At 47.9% G+C, this 24,933-nt stretch overlaps 10 protein-coding genes across 10 annotated transcripts; 3 read left to right on the forward strand and 7 right to left on the reverse strand.

Moving 5' to 3' along the window:
* Positions 1–583: 583 nt before the first annotated feature.
* On the reverse strand, positions 584–1,105 carry STEHIDRAFT_36077 (uncharacterized protein; the record flags this gene model as incomplete). Its single annotated transcript, XM_007309067.1, has 1 exon — positions 584–1,105. A coding segment is annotated over one exon (522 nt), but the record flags the coding sequence as incomplete, so codon positions are not given.
* STEHIDRAFT_66222 (uncharacterized protein) lies at positions 1,097–2,233 on the reverse strand (the record flags this gene model as incomplete). The annotated part of the gene is made up of 2 exons (XM_007309088.1): positions 1,097–1,699; positions 1,745–2,233. Coding segments are annotated over 2 exons (1,092 nt in total), but the record flags the coding sequence as incomplete, so codon positions are not given.
* A 666-nt stretch (positions 2,234–2,899) lies between these two features.
* On the reverse strand, positions 2,900–4,012 carry STEHIDRAFT_44741 (uncharacterized protein; the record flags this gene model as incomplete). Its single annotated transcript, XM_007309071.1, has 2 exons — positions 2,900–3,809; positions 3,879–4,012. Coding segments are annotated over 2 exons (1,044 nt in total), but the record flags the coding sequence as incomplete, so codon positions are not given.
* A 60-nt stretch (positions 4,013–4,072) lies between these two features.
* Positions 4,073–4,735, reverse strand: STEHIDRAFT_38166 (uncharacterized protein; the record flags this gene model as incomplete). The annotated part of the gene is made up of 1 exon (XM_007309068.1): positions 4,073–4,735. A coding segment is annotated over one exon (663 nt), but the record flags the coding sequence as incomplete, so codon positions are not given.
* A 27-nt stretch (positions 4,736–4,762) lies between these two features.
* STEHIDRAFT_42280 (uncharacterized protein) lies at positions 4,763–5,224 on the reverse strand (the record flags this gene model as incomplete). The annotated part of the gene is made up of 1 exon (XM_007309070.1): positions 4,763–5,224. A coding segment is annotated over one exon (462 nt), but the record flags the coding sequence as incomplete, so codon positions are not given.
* Positions 5,225–5,590: 366 nt separating this feature from the next.
* STEHIDRAFT_66561 (uncharacterized protein) lies at positions 5,591–5,998 on the reverse strand (the record flags this gene model as incomplete). Its single annotated transcript, XM_007309113.1, has 1 exon — positions 5,591–5,998. A coding segment is annotated over one exon (408 nt), but the record flags the coding sequence as incomplete, so codon positions are not given.
* Positions 5,999–9,037: 3,039 nt separating this feature from the next.
* Positions 9,038–11,419, forward strand: STEHIDRAFT_114976 (uncharacterized protein; the record flags this gene model as incomplete). The annotated part of the gene is made up of 3 exons (XM_007309312.1): positions 9,038–10,669; positions 10,690–10,715; positions 11,242–11,419. The coding sequence occupies 3 exons, from the start codon at positions 9,038–9,040 to the stop codon at positions 11,417–11,419; spliced, it is 1,836 nt and encodes a 611-aa protein (XP_007309374.1).
* Positions 11,420–11,651: 232 nt separating this feature from the next.
* STEHIDRAFT_114977 (uncharacterized protein) lies at positions 11,652–15,461 on the reverse strand (the record flags this gene model as incomplete). Its single annotated transcript, XM_007309313.1, has 21 exons — positions 11,652–12,069; positions 12,127–12,225; positions 12,279–12,371; positions 12,530–12,580; positions 12,635–12,660; positions 12,718–12,789; positions 12,853–13,017; positions 13,077–13,277; positions 13,366–13,518; positions 13,578–13,727; positions 13,795–13,878; positions 13,937–14,029; positions 14,116–14,308; positions 14,380–14,403; positions 14,474–14,527; positions 14,578–14,676; positions 14,743–14,841; positions 14,929–15,054; positions 15,124–15,204; positions 15,265–15,321; positions 15,385–15,461. The coding sequence occupies 21 exons, from the start codon at positions 15,459–15,461 to the stop codon at positions 11,652–11,654; spliced, it is 2,415 nt and encodes an 804-aa protein (XP_007309375.1).
* Positions 15,462–16,425: 964 nt separating this feature from the next.
* Positions 16,426–17,745, forward strand: STEHIDRAFT_114978 (uncharacterized protein; the record flags this gene model as incomplete). Its single annotated transcript, XM_007309314.1, has 6 exons — positions 16,426–16,474; positions 16,531–16,607; positions 16,667–16,824; positions 16,885–17,241; positions 17,295–17,445; positions 17,497–17,745. 6 exons carry the CDS (start codon positions 16,426–16,428, stop codon positions 17,743–17,745), a joined length of 1,041 nt encoding a protein of 346 aa, XP_007309376.1.
* A 220-nt stretch (positions 17,746–17,965) lies between these two features.
* Positions 17,966–18,998, forward strand: STEHIDRAFT_114979 (uncharacterized protein; the record flags this gene model as incomplete). Its single annotated transcript, XM_007309315.1, has 5 exons — positions 17,966–17,981; positions 18,029–18,287; positions 18,335–18,560; positions 18,625–18,813; positions 18,969–18,998. 5 exons carry the CDS (start codon positions 17,966–17,968, stop codon positions 18,996–18,998), a joined length of 720 nt encoding a protein of 239 aa, XP_007309377.1.
* Positions 18,999–24,933: the final 5,935 nt, after the last annotated feature.

Genomic DNA, 24,933 nt, shown 5'->3' on the forward strand with positions numbered 1-24,933 from the left:
TACCCTCAAGTTCACAGGTTCCATTAGCCGACATGCCGTCGTGGGCCCATACGTTTTTGTGCTTGTCCACCAGTCTTGATGTAAAGTGGTTGGCCCCATGGTACACTATACCTACCAGAAAGTATCGAGATCTATTGGATGTGAAGTCCAGAGTCATTGTCCCTGATATAGACGTCAAGGATGTGACTTGAACAATGATTATCGGGGGAGGCAGACCCGTAGTGGTGACTCTACTCCGTGTCACAGAACCGCATGTACATTTTCTGCCGGGTCGATCGATGAAGTGTCTGGCAATCGTTGGTGTGGAGACAATCGATCCACTAGAGTTAGGATCTCCGGGAAACACCATACATGATACCCTGCGCTCCCGTATCTTCTTGCCACAACTTGTGCAAGAATGGATGCGAAACGCATATTGAGGGCGACACTTCGTCAAAAGCTCGCATAGGGAGATGATTGATGTCCCTGTGATACCATCTAATGGGAATTCAGTAGGATTGAGGGCATGTGCTATACGTTGGAACTCTGCTTTAGCAATATTGGGATCCAACGGATGCTTCGACCATATGTCGGTGATTAGTTTGAAATGTTCGTTGTAATCTGCGATATTGTCCGTCCACATTTGGTTATGGGTGGAATAAAGGAGATGCATTATGGTCAGCAGCGAGTCGTAGGCACAAGACCATGATGAGGCGTCCCATCTCATACCCATAGGTTGCGGTATGCCATTGAGCCCAGTTCGGAAACGCCGAGCATTGAAAGGCTCATCATTCGTACTTGTCAATGTTGTCGTTCCTTTAGCGGCAACGTATCCTATGGTCTGTGCAGAGGATGCTTTGGCTTTCTTCCTATTCACATACTGTCTGTTCTCAACTACCTGCCAGTCAGAAGTGGATTCGGACTTGATTAGACCAAGAGGATCGGCCTTTGTCCATCTAATCGCAGGATGGGTGCCAGGTGGGCACCACTCTACACCCTTCCATAATTGAAAAGACTGTATTATAGCTGTTCGGGTAGCACCCTTCACGGACTCCGGCAAACGACCCTCGAAGCGCATCTTCGTAATAACATTTAATAATTCTAACTGCTGGAATTCTCTCCTTAGTTGTTCTGACAGTATACCTTTCCCTACGTTATCCGGGATTGGTCTTACTAATACAGTGCTCTTCCAGGAAGTACCTCTAGAGAGACAAGTGTACAGTGATTGATGACTCTTACACTCCCCAGGATCAAATGGATTGCTGGGTCTGCTTCGGCCTTGACTGCCGTAGTCTGTCATAGCAAAGTTAAGTACAACCGGTATTTGGGTGCGAGATACTCTAACCACGGTGTCATCTGAAAGTTTGACACCTATAGATTTCGTATAAGCTGATACAGGGACCACGTTATCAGGTAGTCCTTTCACCTTCACCGTGCTAGCAGTGAGTTTCAGTCTCACAAATAATGTGTCCAAAGTCTGCTTTTCTTCACTGATTGGATGTGCATTCCACCCTACGACGAAACCCTCTGCTCCGTTGGTGACACCCGCTTCTGTCGCCTCATTATATTTGATGAGGACAGGCATTCCAATGCATAGTATTAATTTACCTGGATGATGTTCTGTACGTGCTGGATGCACCTTCCACAGGTGGTCTTGCATTGTCTGGTCAACTACATCACTGCTGCGAAGTACGTCAATTGTTGACTTCTTCTTCTGACGCTTATTGGTGTGGGTGTCTGGATCAGCGCTCGACCATTTGTCAACAGAATAGAATGTTTCAAGTACACCTTCAATATCGTTAGCAAAAGCAGGCACGCCCATTTCATTAATCTTGTCTCTCGACGCATTCCAAGCGGTGATGATGGACGAATACTTAACATTTGGGTCTGACATACGAGCTTGACCCGGACCTCGGCCCGCAGCTCTGCTGTTCATCCAAGCGATCTGTTCGTCTGTGCATGCACAATACCTCAGATCCATTAATATCTGTCTGAAGTATAGGTCTTCGGGCGAAGATCCCGTTTGCCGCATATTTTGCGTCAGTAAAACCACGGTGGTAAACGTGTGCCACAGAGCCTTACCCATGGTACTTCGCTGCAATTGAACAGAGTTTGCTCTGTGTATAACGGAACCAATAGAATGGCTGTACAATGGGTATCCTTTGCTTGAAGGAGGGAGCTGGGCGAAGTCACCAGATACCACCACGTTTCTGCCTCCGAATGCCAACTCCGATATGTCAAGAGAAATAGACATCTGCGCAGCGATATTATAAAATTGCATGCAGTCGATCATAGATATCTCATCCACGAACATGTAGGACACATATTGCAGTCGTTCCCGCACCTTTTGCAGCGCATTTCGAGATTGTGATGGGTTCGAACCAGCGAAACCTAACAGCGAATGATAAGTAGAACCAGCGACTAACGTGGCTGCCGCAGCTGTTGGTGCTACTACAACAAAAGCATAGCTTTCCTTACGCTCTTCAAAGAATCGCATCAACGCTTTTATCACCTGAGACTTCCCAGTACCTGCCATACCACCCAAATACATGCGTAATTGCTGTCCTGATGGATGAGATGCATGTTGAGCAACAATGCGGAATGCACGCTCCTGCTCTTTGTTCAAGTTGAAATCGTGGATAATGTTTTTGATTGCAGCCTTTGATTGAGATTTTCCCGAGGTAAACTCTTGGGTCAAATAAGACTCGTCCACGACCATAACGGAGTCAATATGCTGATTAGCAATAATGGGAATGGTACCATTATGAACCGCCTCTTTAGCCTGCTTGAGACGATGTGCTAAGATGGCATCTTTAGTTGCCTGAAGTGCTGCTTTCCACTCTGCTTTTGTGTGGATGGAGCCGTTTACCGGCCTCATCCATTCATCACTCGTCTCTTGTCCGCGAAGTAAACTGCTGCGAATGCTATCGCTGTTTCCAGTCGGATCTAGCCAACCTACGGTTTGCAATTTATCAGATATGGTATTCATTTTGGTTCTGTCCTCTTTCCAACTAGTTCCTACATATTCTTCTAACGACGCTATGCGCTCTTCTGTTGTTAAATAGGACATCAACTCGTTGAAAGAGTCGTCATCTGCAAGGTCTGCAGCTGTGCGGTCTTCCATGCTATCGTGGTATTTCTTTATTGTTTCCTGACCTTTCTTCAACTGTGCATTGTAATCATCTCTAGCATCGTTGCATTCATATTTCACATGCATGTTTTTCATGGTACGAAGGTCGCCGTCATTCCATCGGTGAGCATCAAATGCCTGCTGCCAGCTTTGATCCGATTTTTTTAACTCTCTAGCTGTCCTCCACGGTTTGAAGAATGTCAACATAGTCATACAGTATTCTTCAGTGTTTCCACGATCTCTACGAGGAAGAGATCCCCCACTGAGATTCAAAACTACATCTATCTCATCGGAGGAGAGGTTGATATGATGAGTCATGAATTGAGTATGCCCGTTAAGAAATGTTAACTGGTGCATTTCCCGCAGATCAACTTTGGGTTCAGATTCGCTTGTATCGGCATATTTACGTTTCAGGTGCCGTGAAGACCCAGAATATTTGAACTCATCATCCAAGGATCCGGCAGTTCTACCGTCGAGTTCCACTGCATCGATGTCCATATGATGCTCTCCTGCAACTGGTACGTCGTAACCAGATTCATCGATCACTGTATTGTTCCGCCGTTTCAATATCATTTTAGGGCTTGATTTGCATTTAGTTGATCTCCGCCACCAATCCCAAAGGGACATGGAGTCACAGACGTCAGGACGAAGACAATAGTCTTGTACGCGATCCACTGGTACAATGGAATCATTCACGTTGCTAAGAACCAATTTCTCGTCCTCAGGGTCTGACTTCATGGTATGTATATCCCAGGTATCCTTCACAAACTGCACGTACTGATACCAGTAAATGGTGGAAATATCATGGCTACGGTATACGTCAGGATGCCCTAGAAGATACATGCAGGCCATTGGTCCGCCAATAGACGATTTGGAGGTAAGAGCGTTCACCATCTTGACTAAAATCAATCGAGCATCCGCACGTTGTTTTGTATTACCTCCGATAGCATCAGACTGAGCACCCAAAACTGACCTTACTGTCTCGAAGAGTACGTGGGTTTGTAACTGCGGTTTAGTCACATAATCTGTGACATAGGCTATAACAGCCTTCATAGCTGTTCCGGAAAGTAAGCTGGTAACATCAGTGTTTGACCTCAGTAGGTAACTCAATACTGCTGAGAACATGTTCATCCACGCTTCACCTTTCTTTAGATTCAAGTAACCAGTCTCCGGGTCCACTGTCGTAGATGATCGTACTTCTCGTGGGTACCGGGCTTTGCAGGTGCCGTATTTGTTGGATAAACAGTGGGTGCCACACTCATGTCGATTAGTTCGCCACACCAGTTCATTGACTGTTGCTTTGAAACCGTCCCACCAAGTGTTGGTCTGATCACATCTTTTACAGCCGGAAACAGGCTCCTTATTCTGATGTGTTTTACACGTTGCAGGTGACGCTATTGGCAGAGTTTCCGTTGGGGGAACGTATCGGGAACCAGATGCTTTGGCTGTTTCTTCCTTAGCGTTGACATCTGTGGCGATGTCACGCATACTCTGGCCATCAAAAAATTCTCCCATATGAACAGACTCAAGGTACTGAACAAGTTCTTGTTGAAAGGTTGAATTCACGTCCAGGATCCTATCCCGGATCTCTTGTGGAGTGAGCGCATTAGCTATCCACAACAATATGTGCAGATGAAGTGTAAGTCGTCCCTGCTGCTCTACCGTGCCATAAAAACCCACAGTTTCCCCAAATATGCCAATATGTCCAGACTTGTGGCCCAGTATGTGTTTGATAAACAGTGTCACAACTATGTTGAAGAAACGAGCACTAGCGACAGGATTGCGGCCTACAAGCCGTACTTTATCTGTAGGGTCCAATAAATCTACATCAAACTTATCGTCGCATTCAGCGGATGCAAATTTCAGACAAAGAGGACTATTCTGGTCTGCGGGAGCAATAGTGACGAACCAGCTAGGAGCCCCAAGGTGAGTTATCATCGACCAAGCCTCATTCCTCTTCCACTTTTGAGTCGTCCTTGAACCTTTCACTTTACCTGATACATGATCCAAGTCACTTAATAAACGATAGCAATCTCTTTCAGCTTGACTACTTTCGTCTACATGTTTACCAGATTTTAACTTATCTATCAATGAATCCAATACAGATAAGTCAAGCGATGCCACGCGTTGTGATACAGATGCAAAAATTTTCTTCTCCGACAGAAGGTATCCACCAAGCGAAGCTTTCTGAACCTGTTCTTGGTTGAATGCGACTAATGGAAATAATGGGTCCATTTGGAACCGTTTATCATGATACATAAGCAGAGCTCTCTTTCGGACGGTATCCGGAACTTTCTGAACACCATTCGTATTTCCAATCCCACCCATACCATAGGGGAACAACCAGGGAAACATCTGGGGATACAGCTGAGGGTTATCGTACGTAGACTCAGGTTCCTCTGCTCTTCCAACACCTAGAGCCTTACCACCTCGGCGAAGATGCTTTAGAGATTCCGCTTTCAGTAGATTGCTAGACGCTCCCTCAATCTTATCTCCGGTTAACCCGTGCACTATGAAGTTACATTCGCCACTTTCGGTTGCAGAAGGATCTACTGTTTGATGTAATGCAAGGTTTTCCGACGGGTCAAAATCCGCTGCTGTTGTGAATTGGACGGACACGGGAGGTACGTCTGATGGATAATCCGCAAGGTTATCATACGATATGTCCAAATCATGGTAATCAACATGATTAACCTTCAACCACTCTAGAGCACGTGCAACCTTATCCTTGTTGACCAAGAAAGGTATTCTTTCATGATCGTGTGTTGATGGACGGGATGGACCCATGAAGACATATGCCAACACCTCAGAAAGTTCGGACCTAGATGGAGGTAAGACCTTGTACACCTTGGGAACAGGTGTTTCGAAAAAAACAGCGTTGCCTGTCATTCGACTGAAACCCGATTTCGCTACTCTGGCGACACACCGGTTGGAAGTTACACGAGAAATCAACATTTTTTCAGCCCAGCTTAGACCCTTCAACACAGGAGGAACATCACCAAGCCAATTACCATTGACAAGAGCCAACTCCGGTATTCGGCCGCCCACCAAAGAAGACAAGCACACCTTGCAGATTCGATCACAGGCATGATCTAGCACAGGGCCTGCCAAAGGCTCTATATTTTCTTCTGAGCGAATACGCTCCTTTCTGGTTACATCGAGGCTCCCAGGGTATAGAAGACGTTCATCAAACAAATTACTAGAATATGGTGAAGAATCCTTATGGTATACCATGACACCACAAACTTTGCACCCACCCTCTAGCCAATTCTCAGGCTTGATTTCATTTGCGTATGCCCGAATAATATCGCCCAGAATATTTCGAGAAGGTGGTTCAGGAGGAAATCGAGAATTCTTTTGAGGACCGCCCGAGGTGGTTGAGAATACAGCAACCGGTGATTTGACCGATCTACCACTGAGCTCTTTCAACCTCTTTGCAGAGTTCACTTGAACACGCTCTCGCCTTTCAGGCACCAACCTAAACACAAAACAGAGTGATTGACATGATAGACAGGTATCGTGACCAGCCAGAGTAGATCTCAACGCATCCACAGACATATGTCTTAGAGGATCCATACTATGCCTCCTCACAATACTCTCTAACGTTCGCCTGCTCTCACCGGATATGATAGACAATGACGGAAAAGTCACAACAAACTCATCTGAGTTGTAATCGGACGCGATAATGGACCGCTCAGCCTGAAGCAAGAACTGGGCTTCTCGATTACCTGCACATCTCAAAGGGAGCAGAACATGAGGTTCGAGATCGGAGACAACATACACCAATCTTCTACGACCGCCCAGATCTGGGCCTCCTCCTAAGAGAGTGGAACAGGCACTATGCCAATATGGAGACTGTGACTGGTATGCACTGCGCAAATGGACACTGGTCCGAGCTGACGAAAGAGAACAGCTATACGCCACACTGCGTGGAAATAATGCCAGCAAGCGGCGCCAATACTGATAGAGTTGGAGAACCGCTGGGTCAGTTAAATTCAGGCAGCAGACTTTGACCGATGATACGCACCACGCAGCACAATATGGCAGACAATATATCATCCATAGTCACCCACGACATGTATATATGGCCGACCAGAGCTAACTTGAACACGATAAGATGTGATCCAGTGAATAAATGTATATTTATGATACAATAAACAGAATAGTAATATTTACCAAAAGGACGAGTCGTGTAGCATGGTAAAGCATTGAACCAACATAGATCATTTGGTGAAATGCGTCTAAGATAATAGAGAGAGAGTATATCGGGCAAATGGTTGTCCACGAAGGCACAGTATGGAGTGACTGAACAGCAAGACGATGAGATGTGGTCGAAAGTGGTATGCGAGCAATCAGTTTATATATGAGCGGAATATACGACCGACCGCAGTCAATTACAGGGCAGCATCACACCGGGGATATCCAATTCGATGGTAAACGCCATCAACGATGGAATCCAGCACAGATCAGCATGAACGGACGGTGCAGGAACATTAGAGTCGGTAATAAACCAGCCACCACACGCGCCACACGAAATGGTAACTTTCCATAAAGCGTAATTTGGTCCAAAGTGGCACGAAAGGCGCTTACGTATGGCTGTGCATCTCCTTTTCGTCCGCTTTGCTGCTCTCCCTTCCGTACCAATCTCTCTCCTTTCAACACTGACTGCCTAACGCCGGGTTACCGACCATAACTTCATCAAGGACACAAACAACCGCACGATGGACCATTAAATGGACACTGAATGGTCACTAACTCACTGCGACACAATCAAGCGCACCGCATGCATAGAGCTAAAGGTGAGATGCAGTCCGACTCATCAGCGAAGCTGATCGTCTCTTGGAGAGCTACCCGAGGCTTGGAGAAGCTTGCTAGCGCTTGCAAGGCTCGCCAAGGGGCCCAAGGGGCTGTCAGCTTCGCTGATGGCCCGACGGAACACTCTCGCTCAGACACCAGAGTGAGACGAATGGGTCCGTACATATAGTCATGTCGCCTAGTAAAATTCCATAACAACCAATGGTTTTAAACACTCACCGAGCAGGTACAATGAAACTGCATTCAGTAGAAACAATAACCTGCGATATTATGAGTCAGTTTGGGGACGGCTGCAGATAATCGGTGTGAGCAGATGTCCATACCAGTATCGCACAGCCCATGATTGTACACCAAACGCTTGCAGGACTACGGTGGCAGCCACAAAGCCGACATCATGCGGATATATTGTACGTCCAACTATACCGCTCCATTTGGCGCATCCGCTGAACCAAGCGCAGGTAGTTACTCAGCGCGTGCAATGTATATGACCCGTCCTTACCATCTATCAAACCAACTTGATGCACATCGTGCATGCAAATTAACCATGCGGGAACAACAACAATGCTGAAAGTATGAAACCCACTGTCACGGCGATGAAAGCGTACAACGTGCTTAGGCACAGACCTACGCAACTGGCCATGAACGATCATCGGTACACCCAGTTAGATCCGATATACCGAAATACTAATACACAGCATATGTCAGTAATGCCCCAATAGAGGTCTTCATAGGCTATTCAAGCGGATCACCGTGCTGGGACACACAACCAACGACATTAAATCAATATACCTTGAACTATGGCCGATGTCGAGACGATAAATAACTGCTATTGGATACACCTCAGGTAAGCTGCCATCGATGCCACTTCCAGATACAAAGGGATACACTTGGGCACTCACAGATGCTTAACAGTACATTCTACTCCAGATCGCGTACTGCGAGCGCAGCCTCCGATACACATGAGCAAGTGTTATCTTATCTATCTCCGGCCGGAGATCAAGATACACTCGCCGATGCCGAATCGGTGACTGACTTCGCGCGTCGCCACACACCTGTCTCAATACTCTCGATTGTCATATACTCATACGCACACAATCACCTCTACTTCGCACAATGGCATCAAACACCGCCGCACTCGACATGCTCTCGCAATCTTACCCTGAGCTCAGGGATAGAATAATACTCGATCTTTACCACGCTATAGTCGGCGATTTCATACATCCAGCTACTATGTGGAATCAGTGTCCACCCGACCGCTCTAGGCCCCTTCGCGTTCTCCTCAACACATTCTATTCGCATTGTCTCGTATCCAAAGATTTCAAGGATCGCATCGAAAACTACGGCAACCTGTGGTCTGTCATTCCGCTAGGCCAGACAGACGAAGACAAAGTACCTCGGTTCCTCGCCATGTCGAAACGCTGCCCTCTCACCGTCTTAGTCACCGACGGTTACTCTATCGGCCAACTGTACGAGCTATTCACCACAGACGGGTACCGCATCAAGAACCTCTACATCGATCTTCCTGCCGATTTATGGCCCACTCTTTCACCCGCCATAGGTCGCATACAGCTACCTAAGCTTCGGAACGTGTTCTTCGGTGCGAGGGGTATACCGACTGAGGAGTCGAACGTGGAAGACGAAGCGGCAAACGTAGGAGGTTGGGGACTTGGAGGAGGAGGGAATGTGGGAGGGGGAAATGGTGGAGGGTTGGGCGGAGGCGCTGGCGGGAATAATCAGGTGCATCTTTTGGCTGGGCGCCATCGTACGCAAGTGAAACCCAACCGTGCCGCCGCACGACTATCACGGCTACCCGCCTCCACTCTCCTACTAAGAGATTCCGAGTTCGCCTTCCATCACTTAGAGCCCCCTCACAATCTCTCAACTCTCCATATCCACAAAAGCCACAAGGGTCGCTCCAGTACCTACTTCCTCGATATCGTCGAGCTCCAACGGGTCCTCATATCATCTCATGCACTCCTGGAGCTAGAGCTGTGGGACGTAACGGCTCACGGGCCCCGAGCACAGGCTCCTATCATCGGTTCCAGCCTCCGTTATGTCGCACTCCGAGGAGGTTCCACATCCATTGCGGCACTCACTCACTTTCTAGGCCTTTGTCAGCTCCGAGTCGCCGTGGTGCAAATCAACGAGCCGGTTTCCTACCAGCCCACACTTCAGACCGACATGCTATCCGCCGTCTCTTCCCTCACTGCGGGTAAAACCATCACGGCCGTCGGCATATCCATCAACCTCTCCTCGGAAGACTTCTGGCATTCCACAGTCGACGTAGTATTCGCTTTGTCTGATGCGTCTACGGTATCGGTTCAAGTACACTACACGGACGCACAAGGGATCCACGCAACGCTGGAGAATCTGGTGCCACCCAATTTACGCCTATGCATCGAGATCATACCCGGCGCCGATGCGAGTGACATGGTGCACAACGTATTCCCGCTTTACACCAACCTCCCCAACTTCTGTTCTTTCCACCTATCCATCCACGAGCATCACATTCCTGCTCTGTTGAACGCCTTCGAGAGCTTCAGGCCGCCACGTCCGCGTACGTTTTTATGGCTGCATGGGGAACGGAGGGCAGTTGCATTGGGAAAGATACAGACGAACCATTCTTCATGGGTCCCTTACGTATCTGTGGCCGACGAAGAACGATGTGCGAGATTCATGCCGAGGAGCAGGAGAGGATGGGTTTCGGATCGGGACGGGGACTTATTCTCGCCGTTGGTACCCCAGGTACACGACCACTTACACAGGATGTTCCAATACTAAAGCTCCGTATGTAAGTGTCACGCCTCACCATACATTATCAACCGTTTATATAGGTGCACGCTAACAGAGGCCCATCGCCAACGTCAGGAAATGCATCCAGTTCCTTGTAATTTGTAATGTACATACTAAGGCTGCTTGCGCATTTGCACTTCGAATATCGTGACGTGGGTTTCTTTCTTGTGAGTGAGGCTTAGCATCGATGATACAATCTATATTATTCTGCTTCTCTATGGTAAGTTATTCACGAGTGACCTTCCGGTGTCTGAAGAGTCAATGCAAGACTGAAATAAATATATAAATAAGTAGAACAACACAATACAATCCGAAACAAGACGCAAACATACTAACAGCACAAAAGGATAGGCATATATATACAGCAACGGAACCAAGAAGAAAGACAGCCTGACGTGCATAACAAGATACAAAATATCAATCCTCAGGCTTAGGTCCATTCACCAACAAATACACAGCCCGCACGTTCAAACCCAAATTGTACTGCCCAGCATTGTCCTGATCACTGAGCCACTTGGTCGCAGTATAGCAGACCGCTACCAAGGACTTTTTGCGAAGCTCTACTCCGGATATCTGGGGACATATATCAGAACCGGCCTGGGCGAAGAAATCAGCAAGGCTGGACATCTCAGCAAACTCTCCAGCACGACGGGGGTGGAAGAACCGGGTGCAATCAAAAACCGGGACTACAGAGAACGATAAGAACACCGTTGAGCTACCAAGGTAAATAAAGCTTACTCGGCTTTCCGTATAGGATAAACGGAGGCCCGCGTCCCACGGAGCCTCGACTGGAAGACTGTACTTCACCAGGTCCGGGAGCTTCATTGTGGACAACGGGAACGACAGGTGGATTCCGAGGTACGGTGTATGTTGGGAGTGGATTACCGGTCCCTTCAGCCTCCCATCGATCCCTCTGTCCTTCAGCTTGGATACATCAGAAAGAGACAAACAAGACATGATGTGATTGAAACCTACTGGCTTTGCCCCAAGTGCTCTGAATCGTAATCCCATTCTCATGTATATAGTAGGCTAATACATTTTCGTCGAATGCATTCCCTATGCAAGCAAAAGTACGGTCCCATTCGCCTTTGAAGGGGTAGATGGTGACACCATAAGCTGTCGAGGACGTGGAAAGCTTCGCCACACGAGGTTTAAACAGATGGCTGTCCACGATCGATCCGAAAGTGATGCAGCAGGCAGGACCGGTAGAAAAACCCTTGACAGTGAGATTGTAGGAAGGGTTCTTGCTGTTCCTGGTTTTAACGCCGTACAATCGTGAAGGAGGGAATCTAGCAGGGTTGATGAAGCGATGATTGTCACATTGGGCGAAAGACATGATATCCTTAAGCAATCTGGGAATGAAGATGTCAGTACAAGATGTTCGAGCATGAAAGGGCATAAGTAATCACCCGGTATTGATCGGCTTGGGACCATACGTTCCGTCTTCCAGCCACGAAAAAGGAGTACACAGCACCTCCGCTCCGGCAGAAGACGACATAGCGACAGCACTGTGTACAGTCAGACTCCAGAGAATAAACAGCAGAACAATAAAGCCACGCACGTCAGAGGGTAAAGGCCGTCATATGTCCCCGACATGAAATCATCCATGATGCTGCTGTTGGTAATCTCACAGTACTTCGTGGAGGTGTTGAGACTGACAAATTGTACACAATTAATACAAATATTGGAAACAATAGAAAGGTCCAACCTATTGTTATCAAGCGAGCCTTGTACCTTGATTGAACTACCGTCAATATAATACGGGGACACAATTAGATCAACAATCAACGTCCTGAAACACCATTTGCTCACGGAAGCTTATTCCTCTTCGCAATCTTACCAACGTCCTCCTTGCGATGAAGTCTGCACAACACGCATCCGTCAGCAAGCACGACGGATATGACATACAACGCTTACATTGAAGAAGAAGGTTTTCCCTTTGACTATCAACGCGTACCAGTAAATAAGTCAGTCCACTTATAGCAGCACATAGCACTCACAGCAGGCGCCACATTGGAACCGCGGGTCGAGTGAGAAGACCGAATAGATCCTTTCACAGGAGTGTTCGCAGCCTTCAAAAAACAAGAGTGACATTGTAAGTACAGTGATGCACTAAGAACAGATATACTGCTTACCACGGACTTTCCCTTGCCACTACCTTTCGAACGAGATCTCGGAGGGGTCCTAGCTTCTTCAAGTGAAGCATTATCTCCATCCGCATCAACATCTTCGCCATCTTCCTCTTCCGTATGATCACGACGGGATTTCCGTAACGATGATTTAGTAGGCGTCCGCCCAGCCTTGAATATACAGAATAAGAGATAAGAAATATAAAGGCGCAAAAATGTGGGTAACTCACAACGGTCTTCCCTTTGACTGAACTTATGCGACTAGACTTGGATGACTTTGCCGGCTGGACAGGCTGTTCATCTTCATCATCTTCTTCTTCTTCCTCTTCCTCTTCCTCTTCCTCTTCCTCTTCCTCTTCCTCTTCCTCCTCTTCGACTTCTTCTTCGACATCCTCAACAACCACACGTCGACGGGAAGTACTAACAGGCGCCTTTGAATACGGGCGCACACCATTTGGTCAATGGAGACGACACAACGTAAGTTGTCGAATATCGATAATGGACAAGAAAGATACGTACCACCGCCTTGCCTTTCGAAGATGCGGAGCGGCGAGGAACTGAATGCCGAGCTCTATCTGAAGCAAGCTGGCCCTCCTCATGGTAATCGTCATCTTCACTGCGAGATACAGCAAACCGACGAGGAGATGACTGAGCAGTGGGCCGCCCAGAGTTCTACAACATGAAACTCAAAATGAATCAACACGTCAACAGCCAAAATGAGATGTACTGACAGAGCGACTGCCTTTAACAGGAACCGACCGACGACGATTGGCGGACTTCTCTTTGATATGAAGATGCTCATCCTCGGTCTCTTCCGCTGTGACTTCAACTTGTGTGGATCGTGAGGAAGGAGCAGACCCCTTCCCAAAGTTCTGCTTAGCCTATCAATGAAAGGAATAGACACAAAAATAAGCGGTCAAATAAATGAGCAATACATAGGGTACTCACGGCCTTCCTGCCTTTCCCAGCGGCGGCGCGACGGGGAACAGGGGATGCATATGTATCCGACTGATGCTGGTAATCATCATCAGCCTGCACAAATTCCGAAGGTCAGAACATAAGTATCAACTTAAACGAATCATGCACATACCTGATCTTCATCCTCCATCAACTTCACTCTAACCTTCTTCTTCGGACTAGGAGGTGCACTACTCGGAGGGCCCGGAGCATAATCAGATTCATACTATATAACAAATAGGACACATGTGACGTGCAATTGTATAGACAAAATCAATATTATGGCGCATCATGCAAGAGAAAATAACTCACATCTACCTCTTCTGCACTGGCACTAGCGACTCCCTCCTCATCTGAGTTGAAGTAAGAAGTGTCGTCTTCGAAGTGTTCTTCATCGGCCATCTCAATATCGTCTGCATCATCATACGCCTCGTCAGCGACGCCAGTATCGTCGATGAAACCAATATCAGACGGCCGGGGGCTCTCGTCTCCACTGTATTGCATTCTGTAACGCAAACTCAGATGTATCAATTTGTAGCTCAATATGCGACATGCCAACATCAAATCAGGACCCACACAAAATCGTTGTCATCGGAGACCCTGTCCACGAGCACGAAGTCACAAATTAAATAAACATCGAGACAATGAAGATGACAATTAAACAACTCACTCGGCATGGGTTTCACCCTCTGGAGCATCCTCATCGGATATGTCCGCCGTTTCTCTGTCCTTTGAATGTGAGCAACTTTACAACTGACAAAGACATATACTGACCGGGTGGTCCGACGAGCACCTGTCCGGCGAGTCGAGGCAACACGACCCTTCTTTGTGGTAACGACATGCGATTGCGGCACATCATCATCGGAGGGCTCTCTACACAATTGGTGGGCAGCCAATATGATTTAGTACAAAGCTACTAAAACAGTGTAACATACGTACCTTTTGGATCGAACGGCTGACTGACGACTTGATGAAGTGGGTTTATTCTTCTTGGGAGAACGCACTGTCTCTCTGGACGGCTGATGGTCTGAAACGTCGCTGTAATTTAAAGCACAACAAGACATCAACTGAAAAGAACTACAAATTGACTTGGAAAAAAAAGTGGGAAACGCTAACAATGCGAACCTGTTTGCTGGTTTTTTTCTCTTACCACCACCAGCGGGTATCTTGGAAGACTTGGCTTTCGTATTGGAAGGCGCGTTACCAATATCTCCGTCAGAGTCAGATGCCGTCGTGGAGTCACGCATATCACTTTTAGAACAAACAGGATATTATGATATTAGTATAGCGACTGAACTTAATAAGCAGATCCAAACATACTCATCTGAATTGCCCAATGGATGACCACGGCTGGTCTGCGCAGACCGCGATGGTACCGAACGAGACTTGGGCAAAGACGTACTATATGGATAGCATAAGATCAATCCCATGTTGAGAACACACATAGGCACATAAACTCACAGATGCGCTGGCTTGATGCCGTCTTCCGCACCAGCTGCAGCCTTCTCAGATAATTTCCTGTGAATACATCTAGACGTGAGCATTGACGCGACCGAGAAAATAAGAATAAGATGATGTTACTTCTTCCTGGTAGACCGAATTGGATTAACAGATGGGGTAGAAGCAGCCTCAGTTTTTTTAGTACGCCTAGGAGGCATTGCGACGAAGAGGGTAGAACGAGGGTGAGCTGATTACTAGAACAAGTGTACGGAGGTCAGTTTATAATGTAAAGATAATAAAGAACAGTATTCAGGCGATACAGCAACGAAAGATAATAAGGTTTCGAGCGGCCGCAAACGAAGCAACACGAAGCTGGAGCATATGACGAGATGGGGACACTGGATATACGGACGGATCATAGACACTGCCATGAAAACACTGAACACCGTAGCATACGGGCCATATCTCCATGGGGAGAAGTGAAATACTCGAACACATCGATGATCTCAAAAGTGAGCTCACACGTAGTCATTGCCCAGAGGAGAAAAGACAGCGCCCGCGAGAAGAGTATGCACAGAGCAATGCACCCTGTCCATTGCTTTTGGCAGGATGGAACGCATTGGGCAAGGGATGGAAACGGTAAGTTGAATGCCATACTCATACGACACAATGGACCAGCCAGAGAAAGATAGTGCACTCATTTCCGCGGCTTCAAAGCGTAGAGTACTCCGCATGCCTGAGGCAAGAGACCTCCGCAGGCGAAGGTAGTGCCAGACCGTATCGCATCGAACCAAAAGGACAACCGTTGACGATATCACGAGGCGAAAACGGCGTCAACGGCCGTGAGATACAACAAGATTTCCTTGGAAAGCACAAAAGGAGAAGTGCCGCACAAGCAACGACAATCCATTCCGCCGATACACCGCCTCAAATTCAAGACGACTTACACCCCAGCATCCACACAACCGGACAAGTCCAAAAGTCTTGAATACCGCAGTTGTGATGAGTTACTGGATGCCCGATCAGCGGGTTTCAGTTCCATATTTTGATCTAAATAACTTGCAATAAACGGAGGCGTGATGGAGCTCCGACCTAAGATGGAGTAGCCGGAAAGCAGGAGTCAATATATAAATAAGACAGAGATACCATGTGTGCAATAGGAGAATACACTTACCTAGACTCATGTCATCCAACTCGGAATTCGTTCGATTCGTAGCGGACCGTGCCAATAGTAAGCAAACTGGTCAACTTTTCAACTGACTGACTGAACACGCATTGCCTATGTAGAATCGCACGCAAAGCAGATCATACACAATGCCACTGCTGATTACGACACGAGTCAAGATCTGACAGCCTTTCGAAAGGTGAGTATATAGTGGAAGTACATTAATAATCCCATAACTTACCAACACACGTTCTTCAGAGAGCCCTATATGTCCATAGGACTATGGACAACAATTCAGCGGTGCTCCTCGAGAACACGATCAACAACTCCAATGTAGAGGAGACTGTAGAGGCGATATTCGTCGTAGCCGGTATCCTCATTCAAAGCAACCTGCCGCCAATCAGAACGAAAGCTCAGTAGGTCCAACCGACTAGGTCTGGAGGGGCCAACGCTAACGAACATTGTCACACTCACAGACTACCAGATCAGATTACATCCGCTGCTCAGGAGGTGTCTATCATCGCCGCGGACGCTGATCATTTCGACAAAGCTGTAGCCGCCATAGAGGACATCCGGGATATGTTCGGATTAGAGTTCCCAAGCGGAGCACTGAAATCAGCAGACCATAACCTGTTTGAAGGCGAGCTGGGACTCACGTTTGGAACACGTTATTTCACCCCATCCCATATATGCAAGAACGACACTGGGGAGAAGCTGCCCGCCGAAATAGACCCATTGGGCATACTGACCAAAGCAGCGAGGGGCAAAGGGAAGTTTCTGCTGGAGAATATGGTTCTATATCACCAGCATAAAGGAGCGCATTCAGACACAAAGTGAGTACATACACAATATACAGGTTATTGGCGCTGAAGACATAAATTCCTAGGTGGTTTGATATCGAGCCGAGCCGATTCAGGCTGGGCCAGGTGGTACAACTTGAGGTGGCTTTTCGTGTCATACCAACCTCCTCCAAATCCCATTATCGAATGGTCCCTTTGCTACGTAGCCTGGCATTGCTGAACAGTGATATATACACTGTGAGTGACTAGTGCCATTTGTATATGACGTTGGTACTTACTGGTCAAAAGGCATGGGAGCAAATCATCCGCAGCTCCAAGAAACCCCCTACCCATAGGATTCAATTCAAACGAAGCACCGCGTACTACATCAAAGACGAACCTACACCAGAACTGCCACCAAACAAGAGGGCAAGAACGGAGCCTGCGGATGAGTCTGCAAAGGCGGGAGAGCACAGTGGTGAGGGTGGGCAGCATGATGTTGATGACCAGATGCCGTTCGCCGTCGACTACGATGACGGCGCTCCAGTCCAAGGATAGCCGACATTAACGATGAGATCAATATACAGTGATGGATACAGACGTACCGTAGTGTGTCCGCATATACAGTATTTCGGATGTGGCGAAATCCGCGGTGTGGACCACCGAATGGATATATGGAGAACGAGTCTTGATGGGGAATAGATTAGCCTATAGAGGAATATATATGAGCGTAGCCCCTCGATGATGACTGACAATAACCCACTTCTCCGACTGATCAATGTCACTAATCAAAGGTAAGAGCACATAAATATATGACGCCAACATCCCACTGAATAAGCAGATACAGATGAGAAACTACAAGTCACTTTCAAAGACATATACGACGACAACGAGGACAGCAAATTCTTCAAAGGCGATCTGCGATTTGTTCCCTCGGGCGATAGGGAACTGTCCTCCTGGTTAACCATAGTCACACACCTAGACGAGCACCAATATCACGGCACGATCTACACCGACGTGGTGTATATAGCCGATCCGAGCATGCGGCTGACTATAAGGATAAAAGCGATGGTGACAGGGCTTAACTTCGGATCGTGCAGGTAAACGATACAGTTACAGAACGAGCGAACGCTGACAACTAGAACAGCGCCGAATACACGGGAGGTGAACAAGAAACTCTGCACCTCGGACATGGTGGATCTGTCGACGAAACCAGCTATGCAATACAGCACCAACGCCTGAATGACATACGCAAGGCATGTTCGAGCTTGGCACGCGGATCGTCGACTTCACCACACAAGTATCCTGCGTTAAGCAGCTCCTGGGGAAAGATGATTCTTGTGCTTTCCCGCCGAGCCAACAAGTCCAGAAAGGTGCGTACACACTCTACCATTCTCACCGCCGAGCAACGTCACTCATTTTGGCTAAAACCCAAAGCCTGTCAGGGTGGAGATTCTGACCGGCGACACGCTGGTTGAAGCAGACACAGATGCCATCGAGATCGGAGATATTGTGGACGTACCGGTTTGGATGGATGTGTGGAACGGCCCCGCCGACTTGAATGTTGATCCTTGGACGCTCACAAGCTTCGACAGGTTGGTCATAGTGGAAAAGAAGACGAAGACGGTGAGCAACATACTGTTATCGACGAGCAGACGACCTAACATGCGCATAACAGAGAACGTGACGATGGCGAACTTTGGTTCAAATCTATGCATTGGGTGTTTAATGAGCGGGCCCGAGACCTGCATTGATATCAATATGAGAAAATTAAACGCTAGGGGGGTGGCAAGGAGTTGATTGGCACGTAATACAAGAATATACGCTTACATATTTATGCATGCACAACAATGAGCGACCTTGAGTTTCAGAATTTCAGAGATAGATGCCAATAGACATGTTTGAGTGAGCACGGTCCGTTCAAAGAGCAAGTAGAATGTCAGCTGAGGGTCAACAGTGTGCGGCGCGATGAGTACAAAGTGGCGTAGAAAGGTGGCGTATGCAAAAAGCCAACACTCACGCAGTGTTATGTGGCCAATAAACAGCACGATCAGATTGGTGAACATCCTGGTGAGAACATGTAAACCTCACATATCATCACGTACATACCGACCCGATGAGACTTACAGATGTCGTGTGCTCAGTCACTGGCATCGGGTGCGCCCGTCCCTCCCCAGAAAGTCCTTACCGAGCCACGGTCGACTGGAAAGAGGACGCGAATACACACACATAGAACAAGCAGACGTTGAAGATCCGACATCGATTAACCAGCAAGAATACCACAGAGCATAGAGCGACAATGGAGCCGAGCGCACCGATATGAGCGACAAGCGGGTTCCAGTTTTGTCCATAACAGTGAGGCGACCTGAATCAAAGAAGCTGAATATGCAAATATTTGAGAGAGAACTCGAACAATAGCCTTACCTTGCAATGCATGCATACCAACTGATCGCCCACAAGCGTTCATCGCCCACAAGCGTTCATCGCCCACAAGCGTTCACCGAACCAAAGCTTTAAGGGTGCGGCTGGCATTCACGGACTCGCATCGACCAATATCTAGAGGCAAGTAAGGACAGCTGGCGAGCAATCCAGGGAGGTGCAGTGGATAAACAATGTATCTGTATCAGAGACGTACGATGGCCGATAGACAAGAAGGAAGGAACAGGGATGAGCGCGAGCGTTGGAAATCTCGCCACACCATATGCGTGGGAATTCTGAATCACAACCTAAAACAGGAAACCGGGGCGGAAGCCGAAAAAGAAAAAGAAGCAAAAAGAAAACATTTATACACGATTCACTCGTTCCTCATGGAATCGTAACTTTGCCACCCCATCATGAGGCTACATATTATTTTCGGACGTCGCTTTCGCAAGTCCATTTTCCGTGTTGAGTGCAGTTCTGCGTACTCATTCAAAACTTCTTCCGAATAATCCTCCACTTACTGTAGTTTTTCGACCGTAGGTTCGTGGGAAGATTATGTCAGACGTGACCTTCGCCAGACCACGGTTCGTTTGGGCGGACCACGCGTGACGAACCAATGAAATTGTTCGCGGTACGTCCTAAAATTTGATTTCTGCTCGATTTTGGTGGAAATCGGTCACGATTTGCTGTTCGTGGACCCGCGTATATGCGTGACCATCAGGTCAAATATGTTCGCCGGCGCACCCTGCCTGATGTGTGACGAACATATGGTCGAAAAACTACAGTATTGCTGGTTGCATAAATAATGAGAATCCGCGGCGAAAGAAAAAAAAAGTTTGCGACGAGAGGTCGCCTCTGAGCTCGCTCGGACCGGCCGGCGAGAGGCCTGGGGAGGTTGCAGGTTCAAACCAGACCAGAGTATTCTTGCAGCCCTACCTATACCACGCCCTCCGGGCCAGACCTGTTCCTTCTGTCCCCACAGAATTGGCCACCAAGTTGCTTTGCTTCAGGCTCCTTCGCCACTTGGCGAAGAGGAGACAATCATGAGGAAGACGAGAAAACCGAACAGTAGACAAGTCGGAGCTGTACGGGAGACGGAAAGATGTGGGGCGGACGAGGTGACGCTCTGAGATAACGCAGTGACAAAAACATGAGCTCAAGACAGGCCCCACAGTTTTGACGCCACCGCCACAGGTCGGGGCGTGACGTGACTGGTGTTACCGCAATGAATGACTCTTGTTCTAAGACCTGTCCTAACGGAACAGGAATACTATGGATGGCCCAGTAGTTCAACAAATCTTGAGCTCTCGGCCGAACCCTTGTCTCGCAACCTGGGACTACAAAAACTAGGAGATATGTACTTTGAGGTCTTCTGATTATGTCTGTGTGATCTATAATTTTTTTGAGAGAGGCCGGGGACATCAGCAAGGCCGCATCTGGCGAAACCTAGCCATTTCGGTCTATTCGGTCTCCCGGGAGACATGAATAGATCCTTTGACAGCATCTATTCATCATAGACCTGCCTTTAGCTAGACATGGTTGGATTCTGGTAGACGCAGGATAGATGGCGGTAGAGCACGATAGTCCGCGAGGTTTATGTCGTGGATCATGCCATGGAGCCCGATATGTTTCACTCGGACTGCTCAGTTTGGGTGGGAAATTTCATTGCATTGCAAAATATACATGGTAACTACTCGAACAAACTGACTTTACGCTAATGTATGGGTGACATGAACCAATGCAAACCAACGCAAACCTCTCGAATGGACTCCATGTGTAGCGAAGTGGCTTTGTCTCGGGATCTACGAGATGTCGGCCTATGAAATCTAAATATAACAGCGCACAGAAATTAGTCACATAAATAAGCATCCCCAATATCAGAGACGGGACTCACGAAAAAGTAGGAGACAAGTGCCGAGCAAGCAACCTGTCTATCTGAAACGCAAACCAAGACGTCAGTGTAAGAAGTAAATAGGATAGGACTGATGCGGGGAAGCCTCTCACCTTGTGCGACTTAACGCCGTAACGGCCCCTCAATGACCGTTGAAAGTTGGCGGGTCACAGGGCGGGTAAGAGCAGGGTATAAGCTAAAATAAATATAGCCATGTCAGTCGGATCAAATGCAGAGTTGTCGCAAAGGAGGGCACGACTTGGGCACGACTCGCCTGGTATGTTCTGCTACGGGATTTTCTGCAACCCCGACCCATGAGGTTTCCGCTGGGTCCCGTCCATCGGTGTCGAGTTCCAGTCGTGTGCGAGTGCCCTGTCGATGATCCTGGTATCAGTGCACGAAAAAAAGGGATTCGAGGAAGAGGGGTGCAGGAAGAAGATGAAAGCAAGGATTGAAGCGCCGAGGGGACACTTCAAGAGAGCCTGAAGCGTGAGAGAAATCAACAACGAACGAGCGCAGGGAGCTGTTGAGGGCAGGCGTCCGAGTCTTGCCTTGACAGCCTTTGACAGGCCGCGGAATTTTGATTTCTTCACATGTCATTCAAGACTCGGACAACCATCTATTCGCGCTATATCAGTCTATCAAACTACGAAGCATCGAGAGCGCCCTACGGGTATAGAGCGAGAAGAGTGCCTAGACCAGAATAGACTGAAAAGTTAGGTTTAGGCAGATGTGGAACTGGGAAATGGAAAAATCACGCTACGGTAACGATGTGACGTGACGTGACGTTTCGTGACGACGCGCCGTACGTGCAGATTTGGCCCTCGGAGTGTGGCGCCGCTGCATGGAGGTGCCGTTTGCGTTGTATTCATGGCCTTAGAGGGCAGATTATGGTGTAGGGCTTCCATAGACATTGCTAAATGCATGGAGGGTGCAGAATGTATTTTATAGCAATAAATACATGCATTTTGAGTCATGTATATGTATATACACTCATAAAACCATTCACACCTTCACGAAGAGCCGCGAAGCGGCCCAGAAAATATTTTAACTTGTACCTCATAGCGTTTACACATTGCGCGTGAGTCGGCGGGTGGCTGGAAGGACTACCGGGTATTTGTGTATGGTGAAATCGGGAGGGAGCCAGTAGAGGGCACCGGAGAGTGTGGCAAGACAGCGAGTGTGGCGCGACGTGACGGAGGCGCGCTGGATCGTGTTTTGATGCGACGGGATCGTGTTTTTTTGGATAGGAAGGTGTCTGCGCACCTGGGCGCTTCACACCAAGCTCCCAGCCAGAATTCTACCGAAGGTGGGACGACACCGAAAAAACACGCTCCCGATAATCAGAAACACGATCCAGTACGGGTGCCTGAGGGGTACGCGAGTTATACGTGAGGCGCCGTCCACCAATCTTATCTATTCGGGTGCCGTTGCCGGGTTTACCTCATGGCCATCAAAGCTGTCACACCGTGGAATTTAGAGGGAATTTCGAGCGGTTCTCATTGCTGGAGGACCCCTCCCCCAAGACATACAAACCAACTACTCAGGTGCCACAAAAACGCGATCCGTCACAGACAATACCCTCCTGGCACTTACCGCGTGACAGGAGCGTGTTTTCCCCGAGAGAAACAGTCTTGCTGATGGAGAGGACTTTGCCGAACGAGTTCGACGCCAAGACATGCCAAGGCCCCACTCAAACTGGTTGATCGTCACTCGTTGTCACCTTCCGCCACCCGGCTTCTTCAAGCTTCGTCAGCACTCTTTGGCGCAGAGCCACGCGCGGAGATTGAATTCTGTCTCTGCCGTCTCTGTAACGCTTTCCCCCCTCCCTCGCCTTTAGCTACCAACACACAGATCGGGGTGGTACAAAGTATTTAGATGTACTACAATATGTACTCTAATGTCTCACAAATATAACTAGATTTTTTGGGTGCTAGGATCTAGCTGTCTCGAGGGAGTCACGCTTGTCGAAGTGGCAGTTTTGACCATCTTTCATTTTCTGTACCGACAAGCATTCGGAGTACGGGTATCAAACTTTACAGTAATGGTCTTGATACAGGAAAGAACGTGAACTGACTGGAGAGGGAGAAAAAGATTATTACGGAGGTTGTCGAACTACTGGGTCTTGTCGAACTACTGGGCCATCCATAGTACCGCATGGTCCCTACCCAGAGTATGCATTGACCCGCAGGACTTTGAGACAAGAGCTCGATTATACGGAGCCGCTATTTTAGTAGCGCCTGTCATGACATCTTACAGCAGTATATCCAAGGCAAAGTCGTGTATATAACTCTACATATCGAGATAATATTTTGTATCATACGTCCTGACACTGTGAAAGACAGATAGGGTGAAATTCAGCTAAATTTAGGGTGAATTTCATGTTTCACCCAATTTTTGGTGACCGCTGCTAGGCCTACAGATGGCTTCATTGAAATTCACCCAAACTTTGCAGGGAACAACAAACCTCTAAGATATCAAGATAAATTCAGATATAAATATAACAGAGCAAGATATACCATGAGGTTGACGCTGTCAACGTCGAAACTGTACAGGGTGCGGTGAATCGAGACGAAGACTGCGAACTTGGGCGGTGGCCACAAAGCACAACAGAGTGGCGTAGCGCTGTGGTGCCGATGACGTCATAGCCGTGTCCTGCTCAGCTTCACTCGACTCAGTGCTCTTTGCTCTCTGCATCCACCACCACTAACTCTGGCTTCTCATTGACGTCGGACACAGCTCTCCCTTCGATATAGTTATACTCTAGGATGTCTTCTGGCCGCCGTTTACGCCTCACGCTTTCCTTGTTGCTTGCCTTTCCTGTCTCTGTATGATCTCAGTCCTTGAAACTTGACACTTGCATTCTCGCTGACAAGGAACACGATTCGACTCTCGGTAACGATTGGGACAGGGACGTTGGGAAATTGTCGGAGACGTGGATTCTGAGGTCACTTGAAAGGTGCAGTCGTCCTCCTCTTCCCATTTTTTTCGCTTTCGGGAGCACTATGTACTTCATAGTTAGATACAGTATGAGTGGAGATCGCTTGCTACTTCACAAGCTATCCAGGTACGCCACTTGCCACGCCGATCTCGCCCCCCTTGGTTATCGTGCTTATGATGTCGGTCATATATTGATCTGACTTGATGCACTCGCTGACCCTTGACAACTCTCAACTTTCTTCCATCTCTCTCATGTCATTTCTTCCATTCTCTCTCTCCCTTCAGCCTCTCAATAGAGTTATATCTTGCTGTTTAACTTTCATGGAGGGTGGAGCCGCTGAGATAGGTCACCGGTGTGGCTTCTCAGTATACTGTACTGTGTCTGAGGAGCATGCTACCCTAATGTATTACTGTACATACATAATTCCTAATTAATCAAATTTCTCTCATGTTCCTCGTTCTCTCGGGTGCCCAAACAAATAGACTCGCAACCC

This window comes from Stereum hirsutum (assembly GCF_000264905.1).
Source record: "Stereum hirsutum FP-91666 SS1 unplaced genomic scaffold STEHIscaffold_17, whole genome shotgun sequence".
Lineage (NCBI taxonomy): Eukaryota > Fungi > Basidiomycota > Agaricomycetes > Russulales > Stereaceae > Stereum > Stereum hirsutum.